Source organism: Schistocerca serialis, chromosome 8 (assembly GCF_023864345.2).
Source record: "Schistocerca serialis cubense isolate TAMUIC-IGC-003099 chromosome 8, iqSchSeri2.2, whole genome shotgun sequence".
In the NCBI taxonomy this organism is placed as follows: domain Eukaryota; kingdom Metazoa; phylum Arthropoda; class Insecta; order Orthoptera; family Acrididae; genus Schistocerca; species Schistocerca serialis.
In genome coordinates, this window is record NC_064645.1 from 407,629,645 (window position 1) to 407,650,979 (window position 21,335).

General features: G+C 38.7%; 1 protein-coding gene across 1 annotated transcript in view; it reads left to right on the forward strand.

Moving 5' to 3' along the window:
• The window catches only part of LOC126417040 (uncharacterized), a 55,939-nt gene extending 39,462 nt beyond the window's left edge, over positions 1–16,477 (forward strand). Inside the window, exons 12-13 of the mRNA XM_050084930.1 lie at positions 5,515–5,954; positions 14,157–16,477. Of these exons, the coding sequence (XP_049940887.1) occupies positions 5,515–5,954; positions 14,157–14,215 (499 nt within the window). The 3' untranslated portion in view covers positions 14,216–16,477. The remainder of the gene's footprint in view (positions 1–5,514; positions 5,955–14,156) is intronic.
• Positions 16,478–21,335: the final 4,858 nt, after the last annotated feature.

Genomic DNA, 21,335 nt, shown 5'->3' on the forward strand with positions numbered 1-21,335 from the left:
GTCAAATAAACCTTGCCGCTAGTGGAGCATGGTTTCTCTACTAGTTAAAGATTGTTGTTGTTACTTTCTTTTAATTTCATGACAGAAACAGTTCTAGATTTCTGGTGCTTGGCATGTAACTTTTAATTTTTCATTGTAAAATTGATGTTTTTGACATAATATTGGTTACCTTTCTTTCTGCTGATGCTGAGGAGTTGACATGATCAGTTATGACAACCTTATGACAACACTAAATATATGAGTTTACCACTATCAGAGGAACTGTGAAATCTTATCGCTGTTGCAGATAACTGACAGTAGTGTGCAAACCAGAGTTTATCCTCCACACAAAAGATATTTCTTAACATATATTGATTATATTTGTTGCCAAGAATTCAAGATGTTCAATTTGAATCTAGTACCTTAGCATTACATTAGGCAGTGGAGTGCACTTCTTTGATAAAACAACTAAACATACTGTAGTGGTAAATGTATGAACACCACAGTGCCTACAACTTTCAACTTATATTGATTACATTTGTTGCCAAGAATTCAAGATGTTCAGTTTGAATCTAGTGCCTTAGCATTACATTAGGCTGTGGAGCTCATTTCTTTGATAGAAACAACTAAACATACTGTAGTGGTAAATGTATGAACACCGCAGTGCCTACAACTTTCAACCTGGCGATAATTCCTTATGTATATATGCATACAGGTACAGTGCAGTAAATTCGCATTCCACACCAAATCAAACCGACAATTGTTGAACAAGAATTCTCTTACACATGCAACCATTAAACTTAAAATCAGTGTTTGCATTAATTAAAAGCAGTAGCTTAATTAAATATCAGAGACATGTCTGAATGTATACAGGAGAATGACAGTAAAAAGTGTAGCAGTTTTTGGGGAAAGCCTCACGGGATTAGCCGAGCGGTCTAAGGCGCTGCAGTCAGGGACTGTGCGGCTGGTCCCGGCAGAGGTTCGAGTCCTTCCTTGGGCATGGTTGTGTGTTTTTGTCCTTAGGATAATATAGGTTAAGTAATGTGTAAGCTTAGGGACTGATAACCTTAGCAATTAAGTCCCATAAGATGTCACACACATTTGAACTTTTTTTTGAGGGGGGGGGGGGGGGGGGCTTTCACCCATAAACATTTTGGTGTTTGTACAAATTGTGTTCCAAAAAAATAGTTTGAATAAGTCATTCACTGAATTATGTTACATATAGACAAATAAATATAACTTTAAAAGCTCAAAATAATGAATTACAAATTTTTGAAGATCATCATTAATAAAATACCCAAGTATACTAGAGAACTAGACATTGAAGTATCCTCAAACTCAATCATTTTTAGTTTCTGTGTAAATATGAAGTCGTACCATGTATGTAATGTGGTTTCTTGGCAAGGTACTTTCTAGTGGCCGAATACTAAACTATCAGCACTGAAATGTGTATAAACGATGTTTTACTTTTTCAAATTTGTGGTCTAGGTTGTCTAGCGTACTCAAGATTTTAAGTTTTTCTCAGAATAATAAAAATGAGAACACATGACTTAATGCTTTAAGCAGGCACTCTAAATTTTGTAAACCTCTGTCACCAGTTTTGTAAAGGCCTCGTCGCTACTGCTGTGGAGGCCGACTTTCCACTGTTGTTATGGTAGGTTGTGTTTGTGCATTCATGAAACGCCTTCTGGTGCAGTACGCCACAAAGACCGTTTCTCCCTACCACTGTTACCCAGCTGTGCCCCAGGGTCAGGTAACAGGATAGGAGAATGAAGGTTCTACAACACTCCAACAAATTAGTAACAAAGTCACACAAATTAGTTAAAAAGGTTTACTTATCTTTGTGACTCGTTGAGTAATGATGTCTGCAACACTGCATGTAATATAACACAAAAAAGGCCCTCATTGGTAAGTGCAAATAATTGTAGGTAAACTTCACAGCACATAGCAAGTGCTATTTACAACTACTATCTGTTCACTTCTAAGAGTTCACTGAACGATGTTCCATGTCTTAAGTCAGCCCTGGATAATGATCTATAACAAAGTGGACGAGAGCTGCTCTTCTATCTTCCGAGTAGGCTTCTGTCCGTTGTAATTCGGTCATTGACGGATTGTACTCGGCCGGCAGTTGGACCTTCATCCTCAGCTCTGCCCATGGCACTGGTGGAACTTGCGCAAGTCTCTTTGGCACTGGCATCAGCTAACATTTTTGCGCCTGTGATGCTTTTGTCCTGGCTGTGTCGTGTTTAGATGACACAACACTAAATTATGGCTGTAACCATTTACATATATAAAGAAACTGATGTAGAAGATACGAAGCATTAATCTACAGCAGGTATAAAATTTGAAATTTTGTTCCCCGCCCCCTCTACAAGTGCAACGAGTTTGAGAGATACATTTTGTTGTTGTACAACAAACATATGACATTGACAGTCATTAAATTCAATAAAATGAAGACAGTACACTGGTTCAGTAGTAGCTAGCCATGAGAAATGGTGTGTTTGCTCACAATAATAGTCTGTATCTTTGTACTCTTCAGGCAGACTTTACCACTTTGTATTTCACTCTTCTGTTACAGTCAAAATGAATCGGTGTAATTCAACGAGGCCATCACCCCATGTGCTATAATTGCATCCTCACCCTCTCTGTTATTATATCTCCTAAGACCAGGTCCATTATTGGAAATAGCATTCATCCTGTGTAACTTTGAATATATGGGTAGTAGAAATTTGAGAATTGAAATTAGAATTTGTTGATGAGTTGTGGGATGAAAATTAATTTGTTGAGAAACACTCTGTTCACTGAACATGTCAGGAATTGTTTACAGCATTTACAATGCTATAGTTCAATTAAAATGAGTTTGTGATTTATGTTTCTGTGAGTTGAGTGGTAGGGATCAGCCACTAGTGAAGCGTGATTCTTTTTGAGCACCACACACTCACTGTATTGTCCATTTCATAGCTGCATGTAGCACTTTGTCAAACATGGCTGGCTGCATGCCAGCGGCACTGCCCTCTGCCACAGCAGTCTTGTCAGTCACAAAGGTTTTTTAAATAAAACTGCATATAATGTATCAGTTCCACTGTTATGAGAGTAAAAAGTACCGTCTTATTGAAGAAGAAAGCATTTTTGAACTGATGTTTGTGGAGTGTTCACTAAACAAACAAGTGCCTTTAATACCATTCCAGCTTTGGTGCATATTTTTGCAGTAAATGTCCCACCCTTGGACTTATTTTTCCCGCTGAGAAAGCGGCAATGTTAGCTTGAACGAGAATGAACAGCTGATTGTCCGAATGCATAGCCAGTACTAAAATATATTTAGTGAAATGTGGTCATAGGATTGGAGGGATAAATTAAATTAAGCATTTTCTGGTGGTACAGATAGCAGGTGGTATGCTCACCACTAACAGTTCATTGCAAATAGAGAATTTTGCTGTTTTGAACTATCACATCCTCTATAATGTTATCGGATACGCTGTCAGAAACTTGACTACATTCCCATGAGAAGTTTATTTCACTGTGTTAATCTCTTGCTAAATTCATCATTGTTAAGGGCACATAAGTAAAAAATAAACAAGGGCAATCAAAAGCTTGTAATGTGGTAGTATTGGACAGGCCAGGTTTGGAATACAAGCATTAGGGGTAGCAAAGGTAACTACTAATCGTATAGTTCAGACATTGAGCTGCAGCGCCAGGGGAATGTAAGAAAGACTCTCGTCAAGCTAGTGATGGAATTATCTGAATAATCAATAATGATCAAAGTATGTTAACCGTCATTGAGTTCTTTTCAGTCACTAGTAACTTTAACTTATAGGTACCAAAGTTTTGATGAGTGTAGCATTTCAGTAAATAACATGATTTCAAACTGATTATGTATAACATTTTAGTGAATCTGTTCTGTTTTCATAGGCATGATGGCTGTGAAATCAGTGTTGTCTGATAGTTAAGTTTGGCAGTGGTGCCAGAAAACACCAAATATTGATTGATGTGTCAATTTCAATCAATTCATGTACTCTCAGTAGCCACCTCACCAACAATGTTCTTGTAGTGTGCGTATAGTAATGCTGTGTTTGGGGGGGGGGGGGGGTGTACCTTTATTCCTTAGATTTTAATGTATCAATGAAAATAATGAATTTTTGAAAATATAATGTGATTGGGTAGAAAAAAGATCTATTCACCAAGCAACGGCAGGAGGAAACACAGCTTTCGGAGTCAGGAGCTCCTTCTTCTGACAGAAGGTTTGAAGGGGCAAGAAGAGAGGTGAAGGAAAAGGTCTGGTGAGGTTTAGGAAATGGGAGAGTTCAGAAAAGTCGCTCAGAACCCCAGGTCAGGGGAGACATATTGGATGGGATGAGAAGGAAAAGCGATTGTTGGAAATTACTCAGGACAAGGTCTGGAAACCTGAGATCTAAAACTTGTGAAGACAGGATAATACAGAGTTCACACACACACACACACACACACACACACACACACACACACACACACACACACACAGAGAGAGAGAGAGAGAACATTTTGCAGTAGTTAAAATTGCATAAAGCTAAGTCCATTGTATGTGGTAGAGATGGAGGGGGCAGGGAAAAATAGACAGGTCAGAAAATAAAAGATATAGAAAACTAAAAGGGTGTGATGAAAGGAATTATTATTGAGAAGAAATTTGGAGACCAAAGAAATTAACATAAATGAAGGCTAGGCAATTTATGTTAATTTATTTGGCCTCACTATTTCTTCTTAGTAATTATTCCTTTCTTCATTTCCTTGTAGTTTTCTGTACCTTTTATTATCTGACCTGCCTGTTTTTTTTTTTTTTTTCCCCTGTCCCCCACCTTACCACATACAGTGCACTTAGTTGTACGCTCTTATTAACTTGTGCACAATGTTTTGTGAGTAGTCTCGGTCTTGCATATCATCCTGTCTTCCACCTTTTGGACCTCAGGTTTCCAAATCCCTTCTGGTGCAATTCCCAACAATCAGTCTTCCCTTCTCATCCCATTAGCCTTTTCCTTCACCGCTTTTCTTTTCCCTTCAGCTTTTCTGCCAGAAGGAGCCACCAACTCCAAATACTCGCAAATTTCAATATCTTTATATGTGTTTTCCCCTGTGAGTAGATTTTTTATCTATCCTATTGCATTAGATTGTAATGTGATGGATTAGCAGTTTATCATTTATATTGTCAAGAAAGTAATAGGGACCTTTTTTCTAATGGTTGATATTGTTAACACCCATAGTGTCGCCAGTAAATGCTTCATTCCTGGATTTCTGAAAGCAGTCTCCACATAATAAACCAAAATTACTTGTGCTCGTTCATATGTTTGTTTGTTTATAGTAAAAAAGTATGTATAGTAAGTTATTCTGAATACTTGCAGATCATTATTCCCGTACTTTGTAAACAATGTACAAAGGAGGCAGTCTCTGAAATGCATATATTAATGTTCTGATCAAAAGGAGGAATGAGGATGTATTTTTGTAGTAAGCCTCAAAGACATTGTCAAGTATATTTTACAGAATAACTCTTTTTTTTTTTACCTCCAGAAGCACCGCGGGACTGCAAGTTCGAACAAACAACCGCCTTGTGAACTCGAGATCCTCCCCTGGTGGATCAGGACTGGGGACTGTGGCTCCAAGTTCGAAAGACGCTGTACGGCGCACTGGAGCCACAGGGACAGGGGAGGATACACCTCGGAGATCTGTACGCCAGACACTTGGAATGGCAGGAAGAACACCAGCACGAGCTTCACCTCCTCCCACTAGGCTTGCCACCACGGTATCTGTTGCTACAGCTGCCTGCACTTCAACAGCATCTGTGACAACTACTACTACTGCACCTACTGTGGCAAGCACTGCAGCTAAATCGGTTATTCGTCAGGTGCAGACTGGCAGCAGTAATGCTGGTATTGCAACTAATAGTGGAAGTAACACCGGTGAAGAACTTGGCCGTAGGAAAACGAGAAGTGGAGCAGCTGCCAGCCCAGGTGAGTGGAGTGTGCAATATAACTTTCTTTGATATATTATATCAGTAGAAAACTGTCAGCTTACGTTTGTGAACACACTGTAAGACAGTAGCTCCTGAAAATAAATTACAGCGTTTCTTTGTGCCGTACCCGCATTAAGGGTGTAATAGGCTTAAGGTATGTTTAGATGAGACGTAAAAATTGCTTACTGTTAACAGTACATCATGACAATGTTGTCTGGCAACATTGCAGCCACATGTACAACAGCATTACCAGCCATTATTTCCTGTCATTGTTTGCGGCAATACATTTCCAGGCCTCAAGATTTTATGAGGGGTCACCCCTTTCACCTCAAAATTGACGAACACTGGAAGTGAGTGCTCATTAGAGCTTTTAAATCACAACAGAAATCAAGTTAGAAAGAACGAGAGTAATCAGGCTCTGTGGGTGTATTCTCTTTTTAAATAAGCAGTATGCTTCATAAAATTTCCTGCAAACTGATATTGTGTACACCCCTGTTCCAGGATTTACCATAATGTCACACGTTTTTGGTTGGTCGGAAAATTGCTAAAACTGATGTGTGTATGAGAGGTTGTACAACAGTTACAACACGATTGATGGTCTCCCTTCGGTTTTTAGCTGCCAGAGCTCGTACAATAGTTTAATGTACCTCTTTAATGTTCACTATTATCAATAAACCTCACACCGCATGTCTGCAATGTGGTGGTAGGACTGAAAGATTTCATTAAGGGAAGTTTGAAATAGGGACATATTTTTTTATTCCCCACCCTCCACCAGTACACACCGCATTTAGACTGTCAGTTCCTGCTTCAGGTACGTATCGAGATGGTAAGAGACCCATGGCAACAAATGCAAACCGTGTGGCAGAACTCTTCCTGTGCAACTTTTTTGCCTTGTATTTGGCATAGGTTTGCAGAGTTCAGAATTTTTTGTGTGCTTCATCAGATGTGATTCTAGCTCATCGGCAACAGGTTGCCAGTGATGTTTGCAGATAGTCATCTCCGTATATGTTACTTACAACATCCCATAGCTCTGGTCGTAGATGAATTGCATTTATAAACTTCGTAGTTCTCTTGTTTTGTCCATTTCTCCATTACTGCACACAACAAACCCATAACAACTACAAAAATGTGTGGCTATATTATTAATGTGTGTAACGTTTCAAACTATAGTGAAACCGTATTGTGTTCACTCAGACACGTGACTGCAGCACTGTCGATGAGAGAAGTAGAAAACAAAGGTGAGATTTAGAGGGAAGCATTTACAGCTGAGGGCAGAGAGAGGCATTGCCCTGCACTATTAAATAGTCTCCATTCTTGAGGGGACAACACTGTCAGTCCCTCAGCAGTACATTGTGTAGCAGCAGATGTATTGCCCAGCTATATTGCAAAATTGCCTTCCATTGCAGTAGTGTTGATGGCAGGACTGTTACAGCCAAATAGGGCTCATCTAAACATACCTTCAAACATCTCTCGTATATTTGAGAAAATCGGTGTGATTCTTTGAGTGAGACCCATTCTCAACATATTTTTCTCCAGCTGTAAGCCTGATGTTGAAACTGCTCAGTGCATTAAGAAGCGTGAGAATTTTCTTTTGGGTACCTTTGCTGTTTATTGTTAATTATAGGTTTATCGGATTCTTTAGTGAAATTTGAATATTTTTCTCCAGCGGTGAACCTGACGTATCAGGCTTGTTTAAACTGCTCAGTGCATTAAGAAGCATGAGAATTTTCTTTTGGGTACCTTTGGCGTTTGTTGTTAATTATAGATTTATTGGATTCTTGAAGGAAATAGTCAAAGATGTAATGACAACAAATAGAAAGGACAGATTGCAATTCTCCACATAGAAGAGGCACAACGAAAAAGAATGCTAGAAATATTTTGTCTTTCAGGCAGAACATTTCTACAGAATTGGAAAACACACACACACACACACACACACACACACACACACACACACACACACACAAGCATGCATGCACACGAGCACAACTCTCACACAAGGCCACTGTCGTCTCCGGGTGTTAAGACCCAACTGTGACTGCATCTGACATGAGCAGCAGTGTAACTAGGGTGAGCAGTAGGGGTACAGAAGCGTGCGGTAGGGTGTGGGATGAATATCAGTTATGGGTGGGAGAAGATGCTAGTGGTGCCTGTAGCAGCATGCGTGGACGTGGTGGGGACAGGGTAGGGCTGCTAGGTGTGGTGTTGGGAGGCTGTGCAGGAGGTGGGAAATGGGAGGGTAGAGTAGGGAAAACTATGTAGATTCGTTGGTCAGATAAGAGGCGTATGTAGTAACTTAAGTGGGAGCATGGAAGGGGGTAGGCAGATGGAGGACTGGGACTGGTGAAGGTTGTGGCCGGGGAGGGGGGTGTACAGTAATGAAGGAAATGTTACAGGGAGAGTACCCACCTGTGCAATTCAGAAAAGCTGGTGTTGGTGCGATTAATCCAGATGTCACAGGCTCTGAAGCAGTCAGTGAAGTGAAGTGTTTTGTTGGGCACCTTGCTCAGCTACTGGATGGTCCATCTATCTTTTGGCCACAATTTGGTGGTTGTTATTCATGCAGACAGACAGCTTGTTAGTTGTTATGTCCATGTAGAATGCAACTAAGTTGGTAGATCACATGGCTGCTTTCACAGATGGCCCTGCCTTTTGATGGAGTAGTAGATCCTTGCGACAGGACTGGAATAGGTGGTCTTTGGAGGATATGTTTGGGATGAATCTTGCATCTAGGTGTATTGCAGGGATGTGAGTTATGGTGTCAAAGTAACCAGCTAGGATGACCTATTGTAGATGGTAACTGTGCCCCCACAGAGAGAATCTCTGCCCTTGGGGACCAACACCTTCAGCCTATTACCTGTAACCTAACCTCCTCACAGACTCTCCATAGTCATTATTCCTTTACCACCCAGTGTCCTGCTTGTCGCTGTTTATGCCAACTCCCTCTACACTAAGGCTCTCACCTTGCTAAACAAACATCTGTGAACTTAAAAGAGTACGGACACACTGAGCGGCATGTGACTAATCTAGTCACTAGAAGAACAGTTGGTGTGATGAATAGCCGCTAGCTATAAATGTAGAAAAATGTAAGTTAATGTAGAGGAGTAGGGAAAACAAACCTGTAATGTTCTTACAGAATTAGTTGCGTCCTGCTTGACAGTTGTGCCATTTAGCTATCTGGATGTAACATTGCAAATCAGTATGAAAAGGAATGACCATGTGAGAATTATGGCAGGAAAGGCGAATGATCGATTTCGTTTTATTTGGAGAATTCTAGGAAGGTGTGGTTCATCTGGAGAGGAGATCCTATATAGGACACTAGTGCGACCTATTAGTGAGTACTGCTCGACTGTTTGGTATCCGTAACAGGTTGTATTAAATGAAGTCATTGAAGCAGTTCAGAGGCTGGCTGCTAGATTTGTTACTGGTAGGTTCAGACAACACGCAAGTGTTACACAGATGCTTCGGGAACTCGAGGGAATTCCTGGAGGGAAGGCGAAATCTTTTTCGATGAACACTATTAAGAAAATTTAGAGAATTGGCATTTGAAGCAGACTGCAGAACTATTCTGTTGCCACCAATATATATTGCAAGTAAGGACCATGAAGGTAAGATATGAGAAAGGCATATAGACACAAGGACTGTAGCATCTACATCTATTCAGACAGCCAGGCAGCTCCTGCAACAAGATCTAAGATTTTTGAAGAATGCCACAGGGCTCTAGTGGAGCTAGGGGGAAGCAATAGGGTAAACCTAGTGTGGGTCCCTGGCCACTCAGGGATCTGTGGTAATGAACAAGCCGACAGATCGGCTAGGATCGAAGCAACAACTCCATTTATTGGACTGGAACCTGTCCTGACAATCACCAAGGCTATGATCAAATTGGAACTGCGGAACTAGCTTAGGAAACAGCACATAGGATATTGGACCAAGGTCCACAAACAAAAACATGGTAAGGTAATGATGCCCATGCCATGTTTTAAAAGAAGCTCTGTAATCCTGGATTTAACAGAAAAGAGATCAAACTCGTGACTGGACTGATGACCGGTCATGGGAATTTCAAAAAACACCTACACACAATGGGTATGACAGAAGAGGACCATAATGTAGGATCTCTGATGAGAGTGAAGACTGCATCACACCTAATCTTCGAATGCATGGCATTGGAGAGTAAAAGATACAGAATCTTCGGGACAACTAGACCTGAAGAAATTGTGTCTAACAAAAAACTGGTAGAGGGACTCCTTGCCCTATTTAAGGGCATTGGTTGGCTTTACTAGATATACAGGGAGCGATACTACACAATAAACTTAGTTTCGGTGTGGGCAGTGGTGGGTTGGACCTTAGCTGTTTTAGCTTCCCAGTTAAAATAAAATAAAATCAAAGCATATAGACAGTCGTTTTTTCCTAGTTCTATTTGTGAGTGGAGTAGGAAAGGAGACAACTATTAGTGGTATGGGGTACCCTCCACTACGTGCCAGAAGATGGATTGTGGAGTATCGATGTAACTACAGATTCACTAGCTCCATAATTTGTCTTTTGTTTTTGTAGTTCTTCTGCAATAGCAATGAGAAGGATGTCGCATGATTTTACAGTCATTTGTAAACAACCAAAAGTTGTGCCTCAATACTCGCAAAGTTGTCCGTACAACATGTTGAATTCACACTGTTCACCTCTCATAATTAATACTATGTAACCCGCGTGATGGCAGTTTCTGCACGAGATCATATTTCAAATAAATATTTTCTGTCAGAAGCATTTCCTGACTCATAATTGGAACAGACGTATCCACAGTGTGAGCGAGCAACACATCTTTGGTGACTGGCATTGGTGCTCAGATGTGGTCATCAAGCATCCGAGCACTTGGCACAATGCGAGTCGCAGGGTACCTAGGCAACAAGCTAGGTGCATCCAGTGTGGCCATAACTGAACATCTCTAATGCTCGTGGCCTTGCTGCTGTTGAACACAACCTTTCCCAATGCCCAACTGACTCCAAAAGTACAATCTTCTTCCTGGTTACCATGGCCAGCTACATCCTCAACCACAGTTACTTCTATTTTGAAGGCATCCCCTAGTCACTGGGCACCCACATGGCATCCTATGCCAACCCATTCATGGGCCATCTAGAGGAATCATTCCTAAACACAGAGAATCACAAATGCCTCACCTGTTTCAGATTCACAAAGATATTGTCATGATTTGAGCCGAAGGTGGGAATTCCCTGTCAACTTTCCTCCAGAAACATCAACACCGTCTCTTCCATTTGATTCACCTGATCTTCCTCAACCCAAAAAGCCACTTTCCTTGATGTCAAGCCTCCACCTCAAGGATGGGTACATCTGTACCTCTGTCCACAACAAACCTACCAATCATCAGCAATACCTACCTTTGATAGCTGCCACACATTACACACAACTAAGTCCCTTCCATGCAGGCTATCCTCCCATAGTGGTTGCATGTGTAGTGATGAGCAGCCCCTCTCGAAATATGCCTAGGGTCTCAGGAAGGCCTTTGCAGACTGAAATTACCCTGCCAACCTTGACCAGAAACAGATCTCACATGCCATTTCTCACCATGTTTTTGACTACCTCTCATCATATACTGAAATGAGAAATATCCTCCCCACCCCTCCCACAGTGGTATTCTGCTGCCTGCCCAGTCTACACAATATCCTTGTCCCTCCGTACTCAAACCCTGCTCCCAGTTTCCTACTTAATGGTTCATATCACTGCAATATACCTAAATGCAAGACCTCTCCCTTACATCCTCCCACAGCCAACTACTCCAATCCTGTCACAGGCATCTACTACACTGAACAAGGTGGCGCAGTGGTTAGCACACTGGATTTGCATTTGGGAGGACGACGATTCAAACCCACATCCAGCCATCCGTGATTTTCCTAAATCAGATCAGGCAAATGCCGGGATGGTTCCTTTGAAAGGGAATGGCTGAGTTTCTTCCCCCAACATTGACAAAATCCGAGCTTGTGCTCTGTCTCTAATGACCTCAATGTTGACAAGATGTTAAGCCCAATAGCTGCAATAACTGTGCTGCATTTTATATGGGCATAACAACTAACAAGTTGTCTGTTCGCATGAGTGACCACTGCCAAATTGTGGCCAAGAGGCAGCTGGACCACCTAGTTGAAGAGCAAGCTGCCCAGCATGATATGCTTCATTCTATTGTCTGCTACACAACCTACACGAACTTTTTTTTTAACTGTGCGGGTGGGAACTCTCCTTACAACATTTCCTTCAGCCTGTAACTCTCCTGGCCTCAACTTTCTCTAGTCCTGTCCTCACGAGTGACTAAAATCAGGAAGTACTATGGTGTTCACCTGTAATTAGTCATACAACTTCCCTCACTCACTGCATTGTGCAATCTTCGTGTTGGACAACAAATTTACAGCATTGTTGAGGATTCATTCGCAGCAATGTAAGGTGTGCTGTTAATTTCCTGCCTAACTATTCTCTCAGAAATTGCAATGTATTTGGAGGAATAAATGGTGAGATATTTGTGACAAGCAAGAATATAAATGTTAGGAAAAGGATAGATTACTAATTAGCGTAAAGGTGACACATTGAGTTGCAGATGCGCACAACAAAAAGACTGTTACCCATTAAGCTTTCAGTCAAAGCCTTTTTCAGATAAGAAACCACACATATTCGTACAAGTAAGCTGTCGGAGGTGGTGGTCATTTGTGCTTGAGGTGTGCTTTCTTGCATGTGTGTGTGTGTGGGGGGGGGGGGGGGGGGGTTCCTGAAGAAAGCTTTGGCCGAAAGCTAAATGTGTAACAGTCTTTTCATTGTGCCTGTCTGCAACTCATTGTGTCGCCTTCACGGTTAGAAGCAATCTCCACTTTTCCTAATATTGTTCATATTCCAAACTGGAGTCTCCATTCTTTGAAGGATATAAATGTTCCTGCAGTTTGTTTCACTCACAGTACTTTTTTATTTTTTTAGTCAGACTGAGGTCAAGAAATTGAAGGAACTCGTTACTGGGGGGGATTCGCTTTTATTATGTAAATAACATTGAATATTGCAAAACATACTTCTCTTACATGAAGAATAAAGTCCCAGAATGTCTTCCAAAAATGAAGATGAAAGAAATATTAGTATGTAGCAGGACACATACACACTTCAACTCTGCAATGTTACACGTACATATTTAATTGACGTGTCTGTGTAAAGCAGCACACTACTAAAGCTGTATTTAAACATAAAGGGATTATTTTCATACTCATCTGTATTTACTTTCTACATTTAGAGGAAGCTGCCACTCATTGCGCCAACTAAAAATTTTGTATAAGTCATCTTGTATCCTCCTACAGTCACTCGACGACAACATATAGCAACTTCATTGGCAAACAGCTGGCTGCAGATTGCTGCTCATGCTGTTCATCAGATCATTTAAGTATACTGAGAATAAAGAGTGGTCCTGTTACACTTACCTGTGGCACTCCTGACAATTCCCTTGTCTCTGATGAACACACGCTGTGAGAACAACATACGGGGTTCTATTACTTAAGAAGTCTTCGAGCCTCTTGGATATCTGGGAAACTTCTCTATATGCTGGTACCTATGTTAACAGTCTTCAGTTGGGCACCATTTCAAATGCTTTTGGAAATCTAGGAATATGAAATCCGCATGTTACCATTCATCCACGATTTGCATGGCATCATGCAACAAAAGGGCAAGCTGCAGTGTAATTACTGAAGCATTCAGTCTACATTCTGGATTCACATCTGTCTTTTACACGTTACCAGGTACCAGGATGTGCTTCGGAGTGTAACACTTACATAGGGTGTGAATACTTCATGTCATCATTGACTGAATTATAACTTTGCTTTCTGGTTTCATTGAGTTTCATGTTCTTTCTAGAACTGTTGTGATTCCCTGTTTCATATGCATTCCTCACATTAGTAATATATACATACATTTGAGAAAGTAAATACAAATTGTTTTTCAGCCAAACCAAAAGTTGAAGAAGTTATGTAATGCAAGTTTCAAGCGCAGTCTGTTACATCTTTTTGTTACAAGTAAATTTGTTCTCCGCATTAAGGATGATATGCATGTAGTGTACAGTTCACTGAAAATATTTTAATTTGTAAACTTTACTTAAAATCACAAAGAAAATGTTAATAAACAGTATGCAAAAGGGACAAAAACTGGACTATTGATGATGTCTTTGTTCTTTCAGTTTCTGAGTCGGAGATGATGCTGAGTAAGAGGAGGAGATCTTCAAGAGATGGAAAATGATTGCTGGAGTTTGACAGTGACACAGATACGGACTGACATTAAATCTGTGGCTGTAAAACAGTTACTTTTGAAGGATATTTGCTTTTTAGTGGCAGAAAAATTTGCATGAATGGATTTTATAATATCAAAAACAGCATCTTGTACCAATTGCCTTATACCTTGTGTGTTAAATTTTTTAAAGGAAGTGCATTACTTACAAAGAATTATTCGTGTTACGGACTATTGCTTGAAATGAGCTAATTCTTGTTAAACTTGTGAAAAGAAAATAGCTTTGAAAAAGTTATTAAGAACACTATTTTTATCCAATGGTATCTTCATCCAAATGTTTTCATATAAATGTATAGTCTTGTACGCAGTTAACAGCAGTGACTGTTCCATACATTAATGCCATGTTGACAGTTGTAATCGGCCAGTGCGCTACATGAATTAGTCATTTTTTCCCTTCCTTTCAAATTATTTTTTGGGTCATTGTAATTCAGAGGACTCTAAAAAGTAATCACAATATTAATTGAAGATGAAGTTAAAGTGCTTAAGATTTTTCAAATGTTTTTAATATACCAATAGCATTGCTTCTTTGAGAAGTGTGACCTTTGTCAAAATGGCAGAATTTAATTTGCTTTGCAGATTTTGTATTCAGGTTATGTACAGATTTTGTTGCAGAACTGTAAAATAATTTTAGATGTTCCATCTGCATTAACTTTTAGTCCTGAGGTTGTGCCAATATGTGCAGCGTTACCATTTTAAGAGTTCTTTAATATTCATGTTTTTATGAAGTTGATTTTGGGATGAACTATAATTACAAATTTCGTTTTTGAAATTTTTTCTTGACGTTTCGATGTGTGGAACTAACTTTTGCTCCCTCCCCCTTCCCCCTAAAGACGGGACATGTTTTTCACATGGACAGATTTGATATGTTTTCTTGCTTCTTTAGTTTCTTTTGTTCTTCAGTTCTGTAACTTAAGCATGTTTTGACTTTTTTCTTTCTACATGTTGATTCTGTATTGTGCAGTGGTGAGGGTACAGTTTTCTCCTAGTTTTACCACTTTATTTGATGACCATCATTGTTTTTTCTTTGGAATGCTGTTTCTGATATTTTTAATCCTACCTAAATTTAAAGTCAGTGCTGATAAGTAATCAAAGAAGGAATCTACAGGTATATAGCTTCTTACATTAGTTCCTCTTAAAATAAAATAAAAATTGTGGTACTTTTATGAGTGCAGACCTTCAATTTTACATTATGAAAATGCATATCACCTGACAGATTTTATTCCGCTTTCTTCAGTTTCTTTTATTTTCTTAACATTTATACTATTAGTAGTAGAGTTAGTGGCTTGTGTTATTATGGTGGGGATATGATTATTTTGGCCAGTACAACATTCACAAACTTTAAATAAAACTAAATAGATATATATATTACATACATATATATTGTATACATGTGAACTGATGCTAAAACAGGAGATATTTTCTCTGAATATATATATATGCAAGATGTTAAATAGTTTTCCGCAGAGTAATGTTTGTGCGGTGACATTTTGCTTTTGTGATAAGACTTTTGTACTGTAAAATGCGTACACATGTTGTATAATATATACAAGCATACATAAATCCATACATACAGATAATTTTATTTACTTTGACATTTGTTGTTGATATGGCTGTTAGGAAGTTTTGCAAGCAATTAACTTATAGAATGTATGTTGGTATGTTTGAGTGTATTTGCGCATTAAAATATATGTATATGGATGAAGCTATTTGTATACTCGGCTGTAAAAATTGTGTATTTTAATTATTTTTAGCAATCTTATCTCTTCTATTTGTGGTGTTTTTCATTTATTCAGATATTGTCTGCTTGAATATACTTTTCAAATTATTTTGGACAGTGAAAACTTTTTGCTGTTGCTTTTAAAATGGCGAGGCATGTTTTAAGGGGTATATTGGACAAATGGAAACAATATAATATTTTTATGTACACCTTGTTTGAGCAATGCAAAGTAAGTAACTGATTGCTGAATTTGTAAATGTCATGAGCACATAGCCCATGATCTGCTTCAGAGCAGTTTACAAGTCTTCTAGTTTCATACCTTTTATATGAGTCTTTGTGTGTTGTGAGCTGTGTAGGTGCATGAAGGAACTTGGAGACTTTCTGGGTTTGAGCTAGGATAGCTGACAAAGGATTAATATTGCTAGTGTGTGTGTGTGTGTGTGTGTGTGTGTGTGTGTGTGTGTGTGTGTGTGAGTGAGAGAGAGAGAGAGAGAGAGCATATGTAGCTGTAAATCAAGAATGAATGAAATTGTAATTGAATTTCTACACACCTTTGTGTGGGGACAAATTCCTGTCTCACTTTTACATGAATGTGCTTTAAATCAGCTTGGTAGCATATTGGGAAAGAAAACAATATTTTTCAGCAGCTATCCTTGTTCTTTGCCCAGAACTTCCATTGTATATTTAATTTTAGAAGGAAAAAACAGTCTGATTTAATCTGTTTTATTTGTCTAGTTGATTTGACGTGCAATCTACTTAGAGTATGTTATTGTTCTTGATACTTTCATGCTATCTGTACAAAGCTATCTGTATTTATTTGTAAAGAAAGTTACTGGCAAATTTAGTTTTGTTGTTCTTGTGATCGTGATTGTTTTGTTAATGCTGTGATTATAATATCTGATGACTTTGATTGTACAGTTTGTTGTTACATATTTTGTAATAGTCATCAGTTGATGGAAGCACCCTTCAATCCTCACTTGTGGACCACAGTGTGTAACAAATGTATGTTGTTATATTTACATTTCTATGGAGGAAAAATAAATTGTGATACATAGTTAACACATGTAAATTAGTTACTTGTCTTGCGTTCGGAACAAGGGATTCACTATTCATCACTGTTCTGTCTCAGTGAATTCATCCCACTTGTTTGTTGGACATTTTTATGAGTGTTGAGAGTTATAAATAATATATATAATATATATGAGAACTGTACAAAGAAAATAAAATTTGCGATAAGTAACAGACACCTGTAAATAACGAAAGTTTTCTATGAAAAAGAAGCGAACTTTACATATGTAATTAGTGACTTGTGCGGTTTATAAATTTTATTATTAATATATATTATTATGAAAAAATACAATGATAAATATCTGAGTAAATTCATAAAAAAACTAGCCAACTTTACATGTTTTATTATATTTCTTTGGATAAAATTAGTATAGTCATTAAATGCCCACCTCAGAGTTGTGATAGATTTTTCAAACTACATCTGTTTGAGTATTTGTATATTTTGAGAAGCATACATTTATGTGATGGATACATCTCATGACCCTTATTTCCAAGAAATATTGGGGATGGGTGCATTTTTAATTTTTGGTCTTCTGTGTGTCCTTGGAGTAATTGCTGCATGTGTGTTATTTTTTTGTTTCAGAAACTTTTAAGTCATTGTTCTGTTGCTGTCATTTCAGTTGTCATAATACTGTATATCTCTATATATATATATTATATATATAGTCTTGTGAAATAATATGTACATAATGTTGTAAATAATTAAGTGAAGCTAGTTTCAAAAGATAAAAGCAAAAATTATGTATATTGTACAGAGAGAAAGTGCTCTATAGGTTTATTTGTATTTTAGTACATACGAACATTGTCATTATTACTCTTGTAGCGTGGAGTCCAAAAGAAATAATTTAAACTATAAAAAATACAAAAGATGGTGGCGATTGTTGTACCTCATTGTAGCTTATAGTTCTCTGTTAATAGAAAGATGAAATTGTGTTATTCCTATGTAGTGTCCTTAATTTTCATGATTGCACATGAACAGAACCTCTTTGAATTTTCACGGCAAATACGGGATAGTTCAGTTATATTCTGCAATTTCTGGTAATTCGACTGATCATGGAGAGAAAAGTAGTAGAACATGGCATAGGAAGGTGACAAGGCAGGAGTGAGGAGGAATTCGAAAGAGAAGCTTAACCACACATTCTAGAAATGCAAATCAAGTATTTTCTGATATCATTGTGCATGTGGAACAAGGAAATGTAGGATGACGGGTGAATTCTAAAGTCAAAATTTTGAGCACAGTTAGAGTTGATAATTTAAATTTATATGTGCTATGGGAAAATTTTGGATCAAAGGCAAAAAATAATTGTGTGGCAGATGGTAAACTATAGACATGGACATAAAAAATGTTTGAGCTTACACTCTTCATCAGAACATTCACATGCTTATTGTTCTTCTCTGACACCTTATATTGACTGGGCTTATGAATAAGTAATTTAATGGCTTTTGAGGTGCATTTCGTTTTTGTCACAAAACCAAATGATAAAGAAACAGTCACTTGTTTAAGATATTTAAATAATTTAAAATTGTCAGGGAGACACCATCAGCCTCTCGCCTATATCTTAACATTAAATTAGCAAGGTTTTTATTAGACTTCAGATTCTGGGCTGTAACTTCTTTGATGTCACATAGAATCTTTGAAAAATGGTTGGTTTTTACATATAAGGCATGGTAGTTTTATTGTAATGTCTTTATTATTTTTTCCCGAAATAGTAATCTCAGTACCACATAACCAATATATTCTGCTATAGACGCTACTAAAGTAAGAAAGAAAGAGCACTATTGCTCAGATGAGATCAGTTCATCATCAGTAATACATACAGCCATTGTGCTAGCACACCCTCAAACCACGCTTTGCAGCAATCCACAATCCAAAAATTAATCGTGGTGTACTCAGATTTTATTAATGTGGTATCTCATTGAGTGGGCAAATCATGAAGATAACTCAGTGTAAGTTAAATTTTATTTTATATTGAGGAAGCCAGAAAATAATAAATTACTTCCAATAATTAAAAGCTAAAAAGTAAGATGTATCCACATCGGAGATCGCAAGTACTGTATACCGCTTGGTGTGCGCACTAAGTGGTCCCACAACTTTAAGAAGGTAAAACACTCTGACAGGTACAGTGTCCACTAGCACAATAAAGAGTGTTTCACAAAGCTAGGATGTCAACACTTGGATGTAGATTATGATGCCTAAGTTAATGAAAATTGCAGATTCAACATTTGACTCCGTTTACAAAAATTTAATTGCAAATGTTCCAAACAACCTTGAAGCATAAAATATGAGTTCATTTTCACAACAAAAGAAAGTGAGGCTCTCATACCCAGTTTGTTGACCAGTCTGTTTCTGTTGTGTTGCACATGTCATATAGGATGTTACACAATCCATATTGTTGCTTTGACAGTAACTTCCTATTCAACATTTAACAGAACACCACCTATTGATTTGCTGTAGCCTTCAAACCAAACATTGGTTTGATGCATCCTTTGCAAGCCACAGTCTCTCTCAATAATTACTGCAACGTACATCTGTTTGAACTTGGTTACTGTATCCATTTACTAGTTACGTTCTACAGTTTTTACCACTCATACTTCCTTCCAATACTAAATTGATGATTACTTGATGTTTCAGAATGTGTGCTGTCAACTGATCCCTTCTTTCAGTCAAGTTATGCTATAAATTCTTTTATCCCCATTCTGTTTACTACATCCTCATTAAATTAAGTGGCCTACTCGTCTAATTTTCAGCACTGTTTTTTGACACCATATTTCAAAACCTATTTTTTCTCTTCTGAGCTGCTTATCATTCATGTTTCAGTTCCATACAAGGCCACACTCCAGACAAATACCTTCAGAAAAGATTTGATAACAAATTTATATTCGATGTCAACAAATTTCTCTTCACAAATGCTTTTCTTTCCATTTCCAGTCTACATTTTACATCCTCTCCAGTTCCACCATGGGCAGTTGTTTTACTGCCCCAACAACAAAACTCATCTACTATTTTTAACATCTTATTTCCAAATACACTGAAGTGCCAAAGAAACTGGTATAAGCATGCGTATTGAAATACAGAGATATGTAAATAGGCAGAATAAGGCGCTTCGGTCAGCAATGCCTATATAAGACAACAAGTGTCTGGCGCGTTGTTACATTGGTTACTGCTGCTCCAATGACAGGTTATCAAGATTTAAGTGAGTTTGAATGTGGTGTCATAGTCAGCACAAGTGATGGGACACAGCATTTCCAAGGTAGTGATGAAGTGGGGACTTTCCCGTATGACCGTTTTACAAATGTACCGTGAATATCATGAATCCGGTAAAACATCAAAGCTGTGGCCGGAAAATGTCCTGCAAGAATGGGACCAGCAATGTCTGAAGGGAATCATTGAATGTGACAGAAGTGCAACCCTTCTGCAAGTTGCTACAGATTTCAATGTTGGGCCATCACCAAGTGTCAGGATGTGAAATGTCATTGATATGGGCTTTTGGAGCCGAAGGCCCGCTCATATACCCTTGATGACTGCATGATACAAAGCTTTACACCTCCTTCAGCACCGACATTGGGCTGTTGATGACTGGAAACATGTTGCCTGATCGTCCGAGTCTCGTTTCAAATTGTATCGAGAGGGTGGATGTGTATGGGTATGGAGACAACCTCATGAATCCATTGGACCCTGCATATCAGCAGGGGACTGTTCAAGCTGGTGGAGGCTTTGTAATGGTGTGGGGCGTGTGCAGTTGGAGTGATATGAGACTCCTGATAGGTCTAGATGTGACTCTTGACAGGTGACACATCCATAAGTGTCCTGTCTGATCAGGACTTCCATTCATGTCCATTGTGCATTCTGACGGACTTGGACAATTCCAGCAGGACAATGCAACTCCCGACATATCCAGAATTGCTACAGAGTGGCTCCAGGAACACTCTTCTGAGTTTAAACGTTTCTGCACCAGACATGCTGTTCGGAAGAGAGCTCCAACCCCTTGTACTCGTGGATTTATGGACAGCCGTGCAAGATTCACGGTGTCAGTTCCCTTCAGCACTACTTCAGACAGTCGAGTCCATGCCACATTGTGTTGCGACGCTCATGGGGACCCTACATGATATAAGACAGGTGCACCAGTTTTATCTCTTCAGTGTATAATTAATCTCAGCATCACCAGATTTAACTCGACTACTTTTCATTACCCTTGTTTTGATTTTGTTGAGGTTCATCTGATATCCTGTCAAGCCTGTCCATTCCAGTCAACTGCTCTTCCAAGCCCTCTGCTGTCTCTGACAGAA